A 19,550-nucleotide genomic window follows, 5' to 3' on the forward strand; every position below is an offset into this window, starting at 1 on the left:
GCCCTTGCAAAAACCATTCTACTCTGTTTCTATGAGTTGACTATTTGAGATTGCTCATGTGATATTGTATTGTGACTGGCTTATTTACTAGCATAATATGTTCTAGATTCATCCATATTGCTGCAAGCAGCAGGGTTTTCTCTTTTCATAAGGCTGATTTCTTGTACGTGTTATCCATTCTGGAAAACACCAGGAAAATTCCTTGAAAAGTTAAAGGAATCCCACTTGAGTTGTACATACACAGGAACTGAAATCAGGACCACAAAAAGATATGTACACTCCCAATTTCACTATAGCCAACACATGGAAGTCACTTGAATGTGCATCCGTCTCTTCTTTTTTGTTGCAATATGTTTTACCTGAAGGAGTCATTGTATAAAGCTGAATTGTCAAAACTCACCTCAGACTCACCTGCTATTTCAATACTTCAAAAAGCATTTATCATGGTGCAGTCACCTTGGAAAATAGTTTTGTGAGTTCTTCGAAATGTTCAACATAAATTTACCATGACCTAGGAATTCTATTTCTAGGTATATCCCCTAGAGAAATGAAAATGTATGTCCATGCAAAACCTTACAATGTTCAAAGCAGAATTATTTGTAACAGCCCAAAAGTGGAAACAATCCAAATGTTTATAAGTGATGAATGAATAAACAGTGGAGTATTACCTGTCAATAAAAAATAAGGGAGTATTGTTTCATGTCGTAATATGGATGTACATTAAAAATATTATATTAAATGAAAAAATTATGCTAAACCAGTAAAAAAAAGTCTCATATAGTATGACTCCACTTATATGAAATGTCCAGAACAGGAAAATGTACACAGATAGAAAGCAGATTAGTGAATAGGTCTGGAGAAGGGCAGGAAAGGATTGAAGATTAGCAGCTAATGAAAACAGGGTTTCTTCTTTGGGTAATGAAAGGTTCTCATGTTACATTGCAGTGATGGCTATGTAACTAACATGTCTAGTTTTCTTTTGTGAAACAGGAGTATTTAGAAAAATATAAAATAAATGATGTCCTCAGTAGTGAAAGGGTAGGGAATCCCATGGACCAGCCAGGAAAAAGAATAATGGGCTTAGACAGGAGCTTGAGTCCTAGTTCTCTTACTTACTGCAGGACTATGGAATCATCTCACCTCTACAAGCCCATACTTCCTCATCTGTGAAGAGGAATGATGCTCTACTTTACAACGTTTAGACTGCAAAATACTGCATGATGCCATTCACCAAAGTGATGCTTAGTAAATATAAAATAATGCGCGCTGTCTCCAGCTCCTAATGTAAACCCAGTACTACATATGTTTGCTGCATTGGGAAATGCAGGAATGCTGACAGCTGAAGGAAAAAGTATTCATTTGTTTAACACACGCATAATCATGCCCACAGAAATTGAAATGTTGACAGCTGGCTGAGCATACTCTTTCGCACTGATTTTGTGTTTAACAAGCACAAAGATGAAAAATAAAAAAAAAACACCAGAAAGCTGCCTGTAATCAATAAAAATGTTTAAAAGAGCAGGTTGATAGGTAAGCATCTAAATAATTTGGGGACTAAGTATCCAGAATTAGTAAATTTTGACGAGGGAAAGTGAGGACTCACTGATTGGAACTTCCAGCTCTTTCTGAAGTTAATATTAATTCTCCTGACAATATATACTTAAATATACAAAGACCAGTGGTTGTCATAATACAGTAAAATCAATAATAATATTTCTTTGCCCTCAGAAAGCATGTAACTTAGCAATCTAGAGAGGTCATTTTATAAATATTGAAATCAAATCATCTCTATGCTAGGGAAGTCATTAACATACCAACATAGGGGAAAACAAAAATTCAATGATTCAACAACAGTGTCTGCCACAGTTAGCTCTTCTCACCATCCCCAGAATTCCAACAAGTAGAGATCTTCATTCTCCCCTACTTCTAAAAATTGTTATTCTCTATCTGTAATTACATTATGACTGTAATATATTCAGACAGTAAGTAAAATTATTTTTTAAAATTTTTTTTAGTTGTCAATGACCTTTATTTTATTTATTTATATGCCATATTGGGAATTGAACCCAGTGCCTCACATATGCTAGGCAAGCACTCTACCACTGAGCCCCAACCTCAGCCCCTAGTAAAATTATTTTTTTTAATGAGGAAATAAACCCAAACATCGTTCTACTTTCTAAAGATAATTTCTGTCAAGGTTTGTTTGTATATTCTACCAAAGGCTTTCTACACATCTGAACACATGGACTTCCACGTGCATGGTGGGCTGGTAGAGGAGAGAGAAAATTTGTAGCATCTGTTTACCAGCTTCCATAGGATAAATATTCTCACTAGAGGTAATTCCAAACTACCAAACAGTTGATAACTGGTTCAAAAACTTCCTGAAAACTGAACATTTGACTCTCATGAGTTAATGCCATCCAGGTCCAGCAAGCAACTGCTACTGTTTTTAAAGGTTTTGATCTATCCCTGCATTATGGTACCTTTTCTTAAACAGAAAGCTCTATCAGAAACATACCACATCAACAAATATAAATGCATATTATATATTTTTTAATTAATTATCTTTTGCTCTTTTTAGATATACAAGACAATGAACTTTGACATATTATACATATGTGGGGTGTAATTTGTTCACATTATATTTGTAATAGGTCCATAGTACTCCCCTCTACTGACATAGCAATTCATCTATTCACACTTTATCAATGGATATTTACATTCAGTGTTATCTATTTTAATAACCCTATGAAAAACACCGTTGTGAATACATCTTGGTGCTTTCTCTGAATATTTCCTCAGAGTTTATGTGTGAAAGATTCATTACCAGGACACCAGGAGGCATTTCCACAGCACCTTAGAAATAAACAGCCACAATACACTCCACATGACCTACTCCAGGTACAAACTCTCTCTGCTCACCTCTGTGTATGAGAACATCCTACTTGCTCATTAGATCACCATGTCCCCACCAATGCCAGGCAGGACTGTCCCATTAATCTCTGCCAAACTGATGAATAAAAAATGCAGTTGCATTTTTGCTCTTATTTTCCTACTCATGAACTTGAGCTTAAGTTAGTAGGATCACCTCGTTTTCAATTCTTTTTTGAACTTTCTGAACTGCCAGTTTTAAATAATTGCTCATTTTTTTTTTACTTTATATTGGAAAGATTTGTTTATGTCAGAGCTCCTTGTATTCCTGATAATAATAACCCTTACTACATAATGTATTCTCCCAATTTTTCATTTTCCTTTAATGCCCTATCACTTTTCCCAATCATTGTGTAATCAAATATACCAAATTTTCTTCTAAGAGCTTTACCTTTGGTGATGTCTCTGGAAAGGCCTTCTCTATACCAACTTTATAAAAATGTTTGCATATATTTGCTGCTTTTAGGATTTTTAGTACTTTTAGGATTTAATTGCTTTTTTAAAAATTAAATATTTAATTCAATCAAGAATTGTTTGGGGGTAATCTATAAAGTAAGAATTCTGTTTTATTTTTAAAGAAACTACCCCAAATTTCCTAGTATATAAACACATCTTTTGCTGCAGACTTGAAATGTTATCCTGGGCAGTCGCCAGCTACAGAACGGCTTTCCTTTCACTTATGGATTCCTGTTTTCACTTCAGTTTTGGCCTCTGAGGATTCCTTACCAACTCATCAATTCATTTTAAAAGACAGTTATCTTTAAATGCAGCATTTCTACCTGTTTTACAACGAAAGGGTTGCTTAAAGGACCTTGTTCACCATGTAGAGAGAAACTGGGATCTTCTGCAATCTGTTTCGTACACAGTAACTAGCATGAATGCTAAATGACAGCTGGATAATGTGATGGCCCTCATCAATTCTTCCAGTGGTTTTTCCAACCATGAAGGAAAGTAATAACATGGGCTGGGGATGTGGCTCAAGCGGTAGCGCGCTCGCCTGGCATGCGTGCGGCCCGGGTTCGATCCTCTGCACCACATACCAACAAAGATGTTGTGTCCGCCGAGAACTAAAAAGTTAATATTAAAAAAAAATTCTCTCTCTCTCTCTCTCTCTCCCCTCTCTCTCCTCTCTCACTCTCTCTTTAAAAAAAAAAAAAAAAGAAAGTAATAACAAACCTTTAGTATGTGCTACCTCTTCCTCTTCATTCCTTGCCCTTTGCTACCAAGTTCTTAAAGCTCCAGCAATAATGTAGGAATGATCCTCAGGGCTTTCCTTGACACATGCTACTCCACTGCCTTTCCCTCTGTTTTGCATATAGATGGCATTTCTCCTCCTTGAATCTCAATAGAAAGACATCTTACATAGATCTTTCCTAACCACCAACAAGGGAAGTATTATCCCATTACTTTCCATCAATACAATGCCCTATAGATAATCAGCATAGATTTTTTTATAAAAATCTGTTTATTTACTTCTTTTGTTCAGCCGCAATGCATCCCCAAGACTGTAAGCACCATGATGGAAGAGATGTCTGCCTTGTTTACCAGTATAGACAAGGACCAGGTCTAGCCCATGCCCATACACTATGAACAAGTGAATAAATGCAAAATGTCTTATTTATCTTTACTTCACCATTATAAAAAGCTTTGTCCACAACAGGTATCCAGGGAGCATCTGCTAAACACAGTTTTCCATCTAATCATAAAGTACCATTTTCCCTAAAATTCGAGGTTATATAGATCTTTGATCTATTCTTACTAAATCACCAGATACAGTCTCAAAATTAGAGGGGAATATTTATCCTTCTGTGACAAAAGTATTTTACTCTTTAAAATGGATAAACAGCCTATTAAAAACCTGATTCCTTAGGAACTGAAGAGGATTTGTGTATTAACAAGCTAGGATTTCAATTTTGGAGAGCTTGCAGTAAGTGGAATAGCTTACCTATGAATAGGTTGGTGATAATCCCTCCAGCCCAATCTTTTGTGTGCTTGCTAAATCCAGGTGACGGTTATTTTAGCCATTTTGTTGCTACACCCACAAAAAAAGTGACAGTTTCTGAGCAGGATAAAACATTCCAACTCCATCAGAAATAAAATGGAACTTGGAGTGAAACCACAATCAAATTTCAAAATTCACACCCCGTCACTGCCAAAGCTTAGTGGAAAAGAACTGGCATTTTTAGACTGCAAAGAATTTTCTAGAACTGTACACTGTTGGAGACCAAAAACATCTCAGAGCCACATGTAAACATCATTTACTGCATCCCTTAACACATGGAAGGAGGAACAGAATCTGAAGTAGTTGGCTAAAGAGAAACAGCCGAGAAGTTTCAGTATCTGAGTTAGCCACATGGAAACCAAATGAATATACCAAAGCAATCTTGTGGCACACTGAGGTTACCAGCCTCCCACTCCACATAAACCCACTGCATCTGTACTGAGCTAGCTTCCCTGCACCCATCTGCAAACTTGTTCTTATTTAGAAGTGCTGTCCTTTAGGGAAATGTTTATAAACATGAAAAGATATCTATAATCTGAATATATACCTTTGAAATACAATGTAGGGGTTTCAGGAAGCCTGGTACAAATCAATTTGGAACAGTATTTGCATAATCAAAAAGCACATCTTATGTTCAGTTTTGCTAATCGGTTGGGTATTTCTTTTCAAATATGTATTTTTTCTGTCATCAATTTTGGACATGCAGCTGGTTGGTTGGCATATTTCAAAAACAAAGAGTTTTAAATACAATTCAGTTATCAGTGTGGTATATTTAAAATAGCATGCATTTTATTTGCTGGTAAATGGATAGAGTTGGAGAAGATAATGCTAAGTGAAGTTAGACAATTCCAAAAAACAAATGCCAAATGTTTTCTCTGATATAAGGTGACTGACTCATAGTGGGGTAGGGAGGGGGAGCATGGGAGGAATAGATGAACTCTAGATAGGGCAGAGGAGTGGGAGGGAAAGGATGTGTGCAGGGGTTAGCAATGATGGTGGAATGTGATGGACATCATTATCCAAAGCACATCTATGAAGACATGAATTGATGTGAACATACTTTATATACAACCAGAGATATGAAAATTGTGCTATATGTGTAATAAGAATTATAATGCATTCTGCTGTCATGTATTTAAAAAATAAAATCAATTAAAAACAAACAAATAAATAAATAAAATACCATGCACCTTAAAAACCAAAGAGTAATACAAGTTTTTACCCCTTACTAGCTGTAGTGAGTTTGGGCAAGTTAATTTACTTTTCTGAATGTGGAGCTCCTCATCAGTAAACATAGAAGAAAAAAATTTCTCTATCTTATGGGACTGTTTAGTAAGTTATATAATATTATACAAATATACTCCTTCATTCAATTAATATTATTTCCTTCACTTGCCTTTCTTTTTTCTATTGCATGTGTGCATGTGTGCAAACACATACACTATGGCTATTTACAGACAATTAAAATATAAGAGATTTAAAGCCATGTTTAGTTTAACATGATCTTCTTTAACTGATTAAAAATCTCGATATAATATAATGCTTCATGGTTATTATTGCAGTCATCAGTTATAACTGCAGTGTAGGGGAAATGAAGGATCATTTTTAATAATAGAATATTTAAAGTAATAAAGGTGAGATAAGTAAGACTTTGCTTTAATAAAGCAACCAGGAACAAAGATCATTGTCTTCACTTTTTTCTTGAAAGCCCCCTTAGCATTCCGTAACATTACATACATGGGAGGGAGTGATTCCTCCTACACTTCCATTTACTAATTACTCTATTCAAAAATTTCATGATTTAAATTATTCTCCAAAGCTGCATCCTTCTTCTAGATCTGAATATAAGCTGAGTTTGTGCTAAGCCTCAAGCAATACATTACAACTAGCAAAGACATTTCACAGCTCAACATCAGTTGCAAATAACAGATTTTTTTTTCTGTCTTGGAATTTATGAACATGCAAAAGGGGATACAGACTCTGACCATCTCCTCTTCCTTCATTATTGTAAAAGCAATGTGGACCTCCAAGTCTCCACCACAGCTGCTCCACACTTTCCTCAGAATACAAATATTCTTGCTTTCCAAAGCCTTATCCCTGGAGATGGTGATGGCTTTTATAATTGGAGGTGCACCACATATAAGGAAACTTCTATTATATTTAAGGTTTATATTTCTTCTTATTATTTTAATATACTAAGAAGGAATAAAATAATAAAACTTACAAAAAAAAAACCCAACTGTCCAAAAAGAAAACCATTCAATGATCCAATGCAAATCTCAGGACAAAGGAAAGGATATTTAAGTGTAGTGTCTCCCTCCCAAAAAAACAAAAGGAAAAAAGAAGCTCTTTTAATCTGAAAAGATTAATTTCTCTATCAAATCCAGCAAATCCTTCACTGCATTCTAAAGTGTGTCTGTATCACTATTCTTATCCTTTGTATTTCTATTTCTCTTTTTCTCTGTATTTCTGTCTCTCCTTTTCTCCTCCTCCCTTCTTTTCATTCTCCTTTATCTTGAGTGGAGAGTGAAAAATGCTGAAAAGTTACTTAAATTCCGTCCCTGAGTGCCAGAACATGTTGCATAAGAGGAAATCCATTTTCCTTAGGAGACCAGATAAATCAAAATAGCCCAAAGAAAATTAGAAAACATATAGATAAAATTAATGTTTTCTCTCTGACAATCAAAAATCAGTTCATTAATCAACTTCTGGGACAGTCTGAAGTCCCAGAGAATCTATAGGATAGACCTTTCAGGTGAACTCATCCACATCCATTTATACCTTGTGGGTTACTGCATCTAAACATCAAACAAGTCTGTGATAAACAATTAAAAGTTTCTCCAAGTTAAAAAAAAAAAAAGACAAACAAAATAGTACCAAGTAATGGTCCATTTGGGTTCTACTTGAGAACAATAATTTGTATATTGTATTTGTTTTGAAACATAATAAGGCTCTATATTTCAAATATAATTGTATCTGTTATGCAAGTGTAATAAAAAACACACCATAGTTAATTAATAAAGGTCAATATCTATATAGAAAAGTCATTAGTGACTAATAGATAACACTTGTTTTCTGCTTCCTTTCTCGAATATCTGTCTAAAAATATCTGTCTAAAGGAACAGGCTCTGGAGTTTCCACTGAGGATGCATAGTTAGGCAAATACTTTCTCCTGGTCCACCTTGTGGGTATGGCATGGCAAACGTAAACCTTGAAAAGACCACAACATTCTATATAATATACTCAGGGGTGAAATGCAAACACCAGTACCTTAGTGTATATAACAAAATGCACACTCCTGTCTTTCTCAAAGAGCGCTTCCAAAAATAAGAATGTATATTAGAAGGAAAAAAAATAACAAAATAAAGCTAGACCCTTAAATTATTTTTATTCCAGGACCTACAAATATTGTAGGAAAATGATACTCACTTCTTAACAATATACTGCTTTATCACACATGTGTTTGGCTCCTATGGTAGAAGGAGAAACAAAATTCAAGGAAACAACAGAACACAGACAAGCTGAGATCACTGAAGGTGTGATTATTTTCTCTCTCTCCTATCATGTGCTTAGCCATCTTGTATTTTTCAATCTTTCTACTCCCTCTAAAATGGGGAAAGACAACATAAGGCAATTGTGTACCTGAGTTTTTATAGATTTGGATGGCAAGTACGTGGAGTTATTGACTGAGGTTCCCAGAGTTTTTGAAAAGTGTATCCATTTTCTCTCTGTCTCTCAGAACTAAATGAGAAACGGCAGCACCCACTAGATTAAAGGGCAATCATCATGTTTTATCTTGGGTGGGAATATATCTTGCTTCCTAAAGTAGTTAATCAGCTAAGCAAGAAAAGAAAACAGTGGAATCAAAATGGGCAAGAATGGGCCTGGTGGTGAGTCAGTCCTAAGGTGAAGACCTGATTCTACAGAGCTCACTTCAGTAGGGCAAAAACACATGTTCTGGAAGAGGAAAGGGAAAATAGTAGAAAAGGAAGGTGATTCAAAGGGCAAAATAAAGTCCTATGAACTAAGCCTTGATACCTACAGCCATTATGCACTCATGGGTTCCCTGAAAATTTCTAGTTTCCCTTAACTAACAAAGCCACATTAAGTAAGAATCAGGTCATTTTTCCAATCATGGAATTATCACTGTGTTACAAGAAGCTGTTTATTTGCAGAGTCAGCATCAGACCAATAAATTAGGGTCCTCAAATCTCTTTTCAATCAGGCTACATAATACTCACCCTTGGGAAGTACAAGTAAACCAAAAATAAATATCAGGATGTTTCAAAATATAAATACAGCTTGGAAGGGAAACAAAAAAGCAATGGTGAGAGGCTGAGATCTGCCCCCAAGAAGCAGCATTTAAAGGACAACAGGGTGAAATTCTGTGACTCCAATGACCTTTAGGCCTAAGAATAAAATGAAATGGTATTCTTCATACATTCTCCAAATGTTTGCACTAAATTGCATAGAAATGACGAGTGTTCAGTATGACCAACCATGGGCGACAGAGACAGGACTGAATGTCACAAGCACGTCTGAGTGTGGAGTTTTTCAAAAGCACATTCAAATAAAATGAGGCCATTGAGGCTGGCAACAAATTGAATTCCTAACAAAAGCTGAAAGGACCATTACGTAGCATTAAAAACATGATACGTCCTTGCAGAAATAAGATAGAATTTGGGGTTGAGGGGTGGAAGCACTCTAGCCAACTATATTTAAATACATTAAACACAAGGATTGTCTTTTTCTGAATGGATTCCTGTGCTCCACAATCTGTTCCCAATCTCCCATTCCAGCTTGGCTTGGTTTCAGTTGCCTTTACACTATCCTTTCCGTTACCCTGTACTATTCTCTTCCCAAATAAGAAATGCATTTCCTCCAAGGAAAAGGCACTTATTCATTGATTCAGAAGTCTTCCTCACTACCTCTTGAAACAATTATTGACTTCTCTGCTCTCTCATGGCACCCCACTGGCCATTTATTTTATATCCTTTTTCTCAAATTTTACTGTAGGACTTTTTAAAAAAACAAGAACCTCCCCCTTTTCACCCTAGATATTGGAAAATAGAATGTTCAAATGGATTAACTTTAGAAGGTAATAAAATCATTGTTGTTAAAGTTGTCCTCAGAAGCCATTTAACTGAGGAATAAGAAGGGTGTACCTCATGGGTGTTTATAAGGCATAATCTTCCTTAATGAAAACAAGCTTGAATTAGTTGGGGTCTCCGCTGTTGTTGGTTAGTTGGTTGGCTGGTTTGGTTTACAGGTCAGAACGCAGTGACAAAAAGTGATGAAATGATTTTTTTAAATGTCATTAAACAGCTTGTGCAGTAAAACAACAATCAGAACTTAATATGGTAAATTACTAGCATAACTCAGTGTCTTTACTAATTTGTTTATTTTGTATTGTTTAATTCATGCCCAATAAATCAATAGATCGTCTCCACACTCTTCAAATTTCATAAAAGAGAAATCAAAGGATTTTACTTTCAATAGCAGAAACAAGGCAATGTGATATCAAGGAAAGAGCCCTGCTTCTGAGGTCAAGGCAGCTTTCAAAACCAGCTCTATCAGACTTGTTATCATGAGCATCATGTGCTTAAGCTATCTCCCTGGCTCTTCATTTCCTAAACTATAAAACAGCCCCTTTACCCCAATGAGAATATTTTGGAGTTTAACCCTGCAGTTAGCATATAGTTAACTGTTGACTTTGAAATAAAAAGCTATATTAAAAGATCCTGTAGGTACATACATACATACATTTTGAGGAAATAACGCAGTGCATATTCTTTCTTATATGATCTGCACAGCAAATGTTTTCTGTTGAGGCAATATCTTTCAAGTTCACCATACAGGATATGGTGCCACTTTCACTGTCTCCCCAATTTGGAGTCAACGGTTCCACGTCTTTATTTCTAGTCTGAAGGCAACTTTAACAGTTTAAGTTTCTAACATGCAGCTAATAGGAAACATGCCAAGGAGAAATGTGTGGTGACTCCAGAGTTTCCTTTGCAATTGTTGCAAATGGAAACTTCTTTGAGTTTAATAGTGGAAGTACTAAATACTATAACAAGCAAAAATGAGAATCCTGAGGTTTGAAATTAGGATTGTCATGATTTTCCTTCTGAAGAAAAGGTCTTGAGACTGTAAAGACACTCCTTATCTAGGCAGCACAGAAAACCATTACTGAGTAATTCCTCAACAATTAGCAAAATGATGACTTGTGACTCCTTCAAAATGATTACCTGTAATTCCATGGATCATGACTTCTTTCTAAATTATTTACGTTATGCCAGGGCCTCAAAGAAGCATATCTAGTAAGAATAATATGGGTCTTGGGAACTGAGAAACTAGTTGAAGTCTCAATTGTGCTAAGTTATTACCTGTGTGACTTTTGGCAGTTCATTTAGCCACTTTGATTCTAAGTTTTCTTATCCAAAAAGGGGAGTTTAATAGCCACAGCCACCTGATAATCTGGGTGTGAGAACCAAATGATATTGAATACGTAAAATGTAAACTGCTGTTTTTAAACAAAGGGAACTTTATTATTATTACTCTACTACATTATAATTATATATCGTTTTTATAATTATCTAGGATTTAATTCTTTAAAAGGAAATAATGATGATGTTTTTTTTTTTAAATTATTATTTGCTTTTGTCACTACCTGAGATGTCAATGTTGCACACCCACCCCTGGAGGGTAAGAAATCATAGTTCTGCTACCAGAAGACCATATCTGGAAGTCAGAATGCCGTGTCCCACTGCATACCACTAAACCATGAAGTTGTTATGGTTCCTTTTTTAAAATTGGAAACTTCTCTTTAACGGGGAGATTCCATAGACAATCCCCAAACAGATAAAATTCTTAATAATCCCATATGCATGCAGTGTGCTTTGAAGTTTTCAGACTCTCCCTCTTTTTGCTCCTTTTAAAAACTGGTGCTTCCATTAAGATAAGCACAGAGAGCCTCATTGAAGACCAGCAGGTCAGCCAGCATCTCCATCATAAAAAGCGATACCTTTGCACACAGAGAACTTGGTTGATCCCTCAAGATGCGCAATGGTCCCTTTCCTCCTCACAGTCAGTTGCCCCTTTTATTTTTGTCAACAATGTTTCCTTTTGACTCCTTTCCCTCCGACTAGGAAGTGCGGCCCTGATGCAGACACAATACACCTCTTCATGAGGAAGGCAAATGAGTATGTGCCAGATGGGCCGAGGGGATTACAGCATGTTTCCTGCTCCCATGGTGACTCAATGGGGCTGGAATGAGAACTCATCTTATTCAAGAAGTCAGCTTCCCCTGGCAGAAGTATGAGTCACAGTTCCTGGGTAGAGAGCTCCCTTACCAATGGCATTTGGGGAAGGGACACTCCTTGGATGGATTACAGTAAAGGTCATTCAAAAAGCAGCTCTGTTCCACTGAGGAGGAACCAGCTCTCATTAACTTCAGAATTCCTTGATCTTTCAACAAGAGAGACATGGTCATCTCTCCTTTTCCTTAAAGGTGAAGCAGAACATGGAACCACAATGAATTACTAGTACAGATTTAAACATTTCTAGTATAAAGCTAGCCAGTTTGAGGGGGTATTAAAGAGGGTGATATGGAGGGACACTTATTCATCAATTTAACATGTATGTATTGAGCACCTACTATGTCTCTGTGTGTCATTCATCATACCAAATGTTTGGAGATCAAACAGATGGACAAGTCTGTGCCCTCGGGTAGCTAAAACCAAGAGAAGGAAGTAATGATGAAGAGAGGGAGGGAAGGAAGAAAGGAGAAGAGGAGAACAGGTGTTTAGGGAGAAAAAAAAGAGTGTGGAGGAGGAGCAGAAGGAGGACAGGTAGGAGAAGAGGAGAGAAGAAAGAGTTAATGTCATTCAGAAAATAATAACTGGTATGAAGAAAATGAAAGACAGGAGAGGAATAAAAAGTGATTGGCAGGGTTGTTTCAGTTGAAATGGACAAGGATGGAAGGAATGTGAGTAGTTAACATTCAAACAACTAAATCAAACAAGAGCAAATTAACAGTGGGGGTTATATTCAACATATTTAAAAATCAGGACTCATGGAGTCAGTCACAATCAAATGAGAAACACAAACAAGTAGGAGAAATGCTGTGATTCTAGTATACACCATCTATATAGCAGTGTATCTCAATGAATACCATCCCTTGTTAAAATATATCCTTTCCTCTGTGAAGTCCCAAAGGGCCAACAAGTTTAGAAGTTATCTCTACTTTCAGCTTTGAGCTGTACTCTGTCCTAGTTATTACCCCTCCTTTAGAGCTATTTTTGGTTTCTAATACAATGCTTTAAGTGGCATAGAAAACTGAAATGCACCCAGCAAGGATGATCAGGTTGGTAGGAGGGCTCAAATCCATGCCACGTGATGCATAGTTGAAGTTATATATTGCAGAACACTGGGGTCCTAGTTATATAATCGCTGATTCAACATTTCTGAAGCCTTCTCACATAGAATAAGAGTTAAAGCAAAGATATTCAAAGTATAGTCCATGGTATTCAGGAGAAAAAAATTATACATGGGAATCTTTTTTTTTTCAAATGAGGATTCCCACATTCCAGCATTAAATTTAAAGAAACATTGCATTAACTATTTTCTGTTTCAATCATACAGCTGAACGGAAAACATGTATGGTAATGACAAAGAAAAATTTCTGTTTGTACTAAAAACTTTCTAAAAATGCAATCAATCCAAAAATACAATGGGTGATCACTAGTTAGAAGTACCAGGGGATGATTCTGAACAGCAATGCTGGAGATGAGAGGAGATGGCAAAACATGCACTTTCTAATATCGAGGCCCTTCCAACTCTGAATTCATATGATCCGGGTTGATAATGGCTTCTCATTTATTCAAACTCAGTAAAGGTCTTGGCTGGCTCCTCTTACGAAGTAACCTCCCAGGAAAGAATGAGACTACAGACAAGTCCTTTTTTTTTTTTTCCTATACAGAAGTATTACGGCAGAAACCCATCATTGGTTTTTGATTTGGTTTATGATTTTTGCTTTGGTGTCTGGTTTGTTTTTAGGGGCTTAGTGATCTATTAACCACTGAGGCCTTCCTCACTGCAGGCTCAAGCTTGAGAAATAGACAGTGCTACCATCACTGCCATTTGTTTTCCCATTGGTCCTAGGGTAAGGGAAAAGAAGCAGTCTTCTAATTGTCTTGAAGGTGATGAAAATGTCCTCTATCTATACACAATGGACCACATTACCAAAGTGTCCTGTGTCCATGAAGACTAGAGACATCAATGATTCTATCACCAGATTCCTATCACCAAATTCTTCTACATATGATTCTGTGCTACCACAGAAGATAATGGACAGAAGCATTATTTTCTTTTAAATTAGTCTTCAGAAAGAGTGGATACATTGCCCTGAACATGACTTAAACTTCAATTGATTGTCAAAAGTCATTCACTTACCTGAGGCATCAACCTGCAGGATCCCATAGAAGCAGAGACTCATTACACACCACCGAAGTCCCATCCTGTCAAGACAGACACGAAGGTAAGGCAGAGCATTTGCTACTCTCCAGTGTTTAAACAGTAAAAACTAGAGCGTAGGAACACTGATCATAGAGTGAGAGCGGCTAGGAGAGTTTTATAATACCAACAGGTTTAGTTATTAGAGCCTACCAATTATAGGGGTTTTATTTTGTCATTTATTATTTAACCTCCAAATTACATATACATAAAGAAACCCAGACAAGTCAAAGTAACATAACCAAGATCCTTTGGCTGGAAATAGGTGGCACTATGATCAAACACCAGTTATCAGGTTCCAGAACTCTCTCTTAATCATAAAACTATAACTGCCTACATAAAACATAATAATATATTCATCTGGATGTTTGACCAGGAGTCACATTTCTGGCAGAGAAATTTTACCCTTTTCTGAGGTCCTTTGGTCCATTCCAGTGGAAAATATTTTAGGAACCAGGTACTTTTCCTTCTTAGTGATGAATGGAAAATCTAGAGTCCTGGATACAGACTTAGTCTGTTGTCCACCACAATCTGAATTTATATTAAGGGGAAATATACAAACTCTCTGCCCTGCTGCTCTTACTCTTCTCACTGGAAGAGACAGATGATGAGGCAGGAGTCCAATTTCTGTGATCTCTAGCCTTCCTACTGATAACCAGCTGAAGCTGCCAACATGCAGAAACCCTGCCCTTGCATTTGGTTGTGTGATCTTTAATGCAGAAGACCTAGAGATTTAACAACTCTGGAAGGAATTTATTTTCTTCCTACCCTAGATATGTCCAACCACTGGTAAATCCTCTGTAGGTTTATAAACCCTGAAACCTGGAGATGACTCAGAAATTCCCTGCTCAAGACCTCTGCTATCTGTTTTGAAGAAAACAGCCATACAAAGATGCTTACAGAGGTCTTGGTAACTTGTCCAGATCATGTTTCTGGAGAGTGACGGAAAGGGAATTTATACCCACATCAGGCTGACAGCTGTTATCTCAAAGAACCTATGATGCAGTTGGGCATGGTACACAAGCCTGTAATCCCAGCTACACAAGAGGCTGAGGCAGGAGGATCACAAGTTCAAGCCCAGCCTCAGCAACTTAGCAAGACCCTGTCTCAGAGGAAAAAAAATTAAAAGGTCTAGGAATGTAGGGATATAGCTCAGTGGTACAGTGTCCCTGGCTTTAATTATCAGTAACAACAACAAAAAAGTCTATACTCCAAGTTTCACAACCAAAGGGACCTACCATCCTAATACAGCCAAAGAGGTATTCAATAAATAGCATGATCTAGACCATCAATTAAATGTGCCACTTTTAAAAATATTACATAGAAAGATAAGGGATAAACTGGTACTGCCAAGCAGTCCAAGGTATGGTAATCCTAAAGGACAATGTAAGCTTCCAACCCATGTCACCTGTCTTAGTCACACATCAGCAACAATCTGTGGGTCATATCATGCTTCCTTCTCTAGCCTAGTCATACAAAAATTACAAAGGGTTTATTATAACACAAGCAGCTCTTTTACTGAGATTAAATGTTTCTTTCTTCTCCAAACCACTCCTTTCCAATATTTACACCATCACTTTGTGGAAATCTACTGTTCCCCATTAGTTTGTGATTTATTCAATAAACATGTATCAAGGGCTAGGGGTGTAGCTCACTGGTAAAGCACCTTCCTAACGTACACAAGGCCCCGGCACTTCTAAAAAAAAAAAAAAAAAAAAAAAAAACATTAAGGAGCATTTTCTGTTTACAATTTACTATAAACTAACTGCAGGGGCCTCTAGCAAGCAAGATATAGAGCCTTTTCTAAAGGCACTTCTCTTCAGAATAAACTCCATTCAAACCACTTCAGTGTCATCAACTGTGTATAAAACACACACAGGCACTTAGGAAAGGCAGAGACATATCAGACAGAAGTTACAGCACTAGGCAGAGTCTAGCAAGGACTTAAACTGTATACAAGTAACTGCACTACAAAGTAGAAATTGGTAAAAATAGAGAGGATACAATAAATGTTATTGAAGATTAGCAATGAAAGTGATGACTGCAGCTGAAGCAGGCACAGACTGAACACAAGAGATTCTTTCTGACTGAACAAGAACTGGTTTGGCAGGTTATAATTGAGAGAGAAAGTATGGTAAAAAAGAAACTCTTGGTGGAGATAATCTTCAAAGTTAATGAAAATATGAGACAAAAATAGGAAACAGACTATAAATAGCCCAGTTTGGCTCAAGTACAAGGTATTAGAAAAAGAACTATAGAAGAATTTTCTGGAAAGGAGAGAGCTTTAGAATCAGAACATGGCAATGCCATGAAGAGAAGACTGAAGACTTGGGATTTAACTTAAATAGAAAATAGGGAATCATTAATATTTTCTGATTAGAGGAGTGATATAGTCATCAAGTTGTGCCTTATGGAGGTCACTCTGTTAGGCATGTATTGGATGGACTGCGACTAAATTCTGTCTTGAAATCATCTTGGGTCCTGAGGCTGTCACAGTAATTGCTATCCTCTTAGCTTTGTGTCATCTACAAACTCGATCAGCATGCTACCTATGTCCTTATCCAAGTCATTAATAAAAGTAATTAATAATTCTGCATTAATCCTTGTCAGCAAGAGCAACTAGACAGTTCATTGGAGATTCTGAGCACAAGTAATTTCAGCCCTACTACTTGGCTATACTGAAACCATCTGGCCTTCTGAACTGCTTTGGCTTATTTTAAAAACCCATGCACACCTCTAGATTTTCCCAATTTGCTTGTTTATAAGCTGCTGAACTCCTAAAGCAATACTTAGAAGACATTCTAATTAGTGTGATTGAGGACCTTAATTGATATTCCCAAGAGTAACTGGACTACGCCAGAGGCAGCAGAGAGGTCACCAAGGTAAAGCTAATCCAAAGGTAACCTATGTGCAAACACAAATCTAGGATGAGTCCTTCCCTGTGATGAATTAAAACAAAGCACAATGAAAAGAAATATGATTGAAGGGGCTAGTTTTGACAGACTTAAGGTACCAAGGTTAGCAAGAGGCGGTTGGCTGCTCTGAAACTCCTTGGAGAACACTGGTTCATTTAAAATCATCTTGCATTCAACCTTGGAATTTTATTATTGTAAACAGTAATACAATTTTAGCTCTTGTTTCTTAGGGTAAGGAGGTGTTGGGTCAAAAATGGAAAAACTGTCAGAAAACAAAGGAACCTGCCTAATCATGCAACAGCTCCCTGTATCTGAACTATAGCTGAGCTTTAGATTATTGTTTTTGGCCCCATCAGATCTTGCTCTTCAGATATATGGAATCTACATATAATGAATTCCCAGCTAGGTTTTTCTGTGTTATTCATTTTATATACTGTATGAACATTTCTATATGTCCCACCTTATGTATTAGTACTTCTCTCACATTTAATGACATTATTTTCTAATATATCAACTTAGATGCCTAGATCATGTAGCAAATATGTATTTAGTTCTGTACAATCAAGAAAAAAAAGTTAACGAAGATTTATTAACATGTGCTCAGCACTGTAATATCTGTCCCTATATGTGGAATTTTCTAAGGTCTGCATTCTCTAGCTTGATAAACTTCAGGACCTCTTTATCTCAGAATCACCCTGACTATTGGATTCCCTGGTCCTAACAGCAGGGGATAAGCTGAAACTAGGTTTACTGCCCCAAGGCTGGTGCTGCTTTGGGTCACCATTTGTCAGTATTTCTTCTCCACAGTGGCACTTCACTAGTCCACAGGACTGAATTTATCCCAGTTTCCCAATTCCCTGTATAGCTCCATATTCATACAGACTGCTCAAGGCTTGGAACTTCCACCTGGTGGTTGTCAGTTCTCCTTCCCAGAAACTTCATATTGTACCCTGTAAAGTCTTGTTCTGAACTGAAGTTCTGGTTTGCATCTAGAATGTCTCCCAATGTCTCATGTGTTCTGAGGTGGGCTTTGGGGGAGTGGTTGGATCATGAGGGCTCTGACCTCACCAATGGAAAAATCCACTGAGGGCTCCATGAATCACTGAGAGATAAGACCCAATTGGACAAGACAGTTCATTGGGATGCACCTGGAAAGAATTTATCTTGGCCCTAATCCTTTCCTCTCTGCTTCCTGGCAGTCATGAGCTGAGAAACTCTCACCAGGCCCTCTGACATCATGTTCTGCCTCACCTCAGGCTCAAAACAATGGAGGCATATGACCATGAACTGAGATGTCTGAAACTGTGAGCCAAAACAAAACTTACCTCCTCCCAGTTGTTTCTGTCAGGTTTTTTACTCACAGTGATGAAAGGCTGACTGACACAACCAGATAAACCTCCTGTAACCATGACACTGCTATTACTTGCTTTGTTTCTGCCATGGTTGACAGATGCCCTTGGCCATTAACACGAGGGCATGAACTATAGATGGCCATTCCCATGTGGGGTCAACCCTGCTACCAAATCACTTGCCAGAGTCCTGCTGACCTCATCCATATTTTTTTCCTTTTCCCTTCTCTAATTTACTGACAAAATTTGAGTAGGTTTTGGATTGATACAACCTTCAAAATGTGACAATCATACCTTTGAAGGACACAATGAGCTATTAATTATACTATTTTACAGAAAAGGAAATAACATTTATTCAGAAATCAGGATTATTTTAATCATCAAACTTTTACCTAGTTTATAATTTTTTTAAAGAGAGAAAGAGAGAATTTTTAAATATTTATTTTTTAGTTTTCAGTGGACACATCTTTATTTTATTTTTATGTTGTGCTGAGGATCGAACCCAGGGCCCCACACATGCCAGGGGAACATGCTACCTCTTGAGCCACATCCCCAACCCTAGTTTATAAATTTTTAATCATAAGAGAATCCCTGTGAAGGCTATTTCAAAATCTAATATTTATCAGTAAACAAGTTTTAGCTAAGGGACATAGAATTTCTAATTCTGGGTAAAATGAAGGAAACATATTCTAATCTGCCTTTCTCAGGGAATGCAGCAATATTTTGGGGACTCTAAAAAGCAAATAACAGCATGTTCTTTTTAAGTATACAGAGGACATTCACCAAGATGGGTCATATCGTGTACCATAAATCAAACCATAACAAATTGAAAGTAATTGA

At 36.9% G+C, this 19,550-nt stretch overlaps 1 protein-coding gene across 1 annotated transcript in view; it reads right to left on the minus strand.

The window, feature by feature from the left end:
• Positions 1-19,550, minus strand: part of Il1rap (interleukin 1 receptor accessory protein) — a 132,013-nt gene that overhangs the window by 76,552 nt on the left and 35,911 nt on the right. Inside the window, exon 2 of the mRNA XM_026389371.2 lies at positions 14,387-14,451. Coding sequence (XP_026245156.1) covers positions 14,387-14,450 — 64 coding nt within the window. The 5' untranslated portion in view covers position 14,451. The remainder of the gene's footprint in view (positions 1-14,386; positions 14,452-19,550) is intronic.

Source organism: Urocitellus parryii, chromosome 2, assembly GCF_045843805.1.
Source record: "Urocitellus parryii isolate mUroPar1 chromosome 2, mUroPar1.hap1, whole genome shotgun sequence".
NCBI lineage: Eukaryota > Metazoa > Chordata > Mammalia > Rodentia > Sciuridae > Urocitellus > Urocitellus parryii.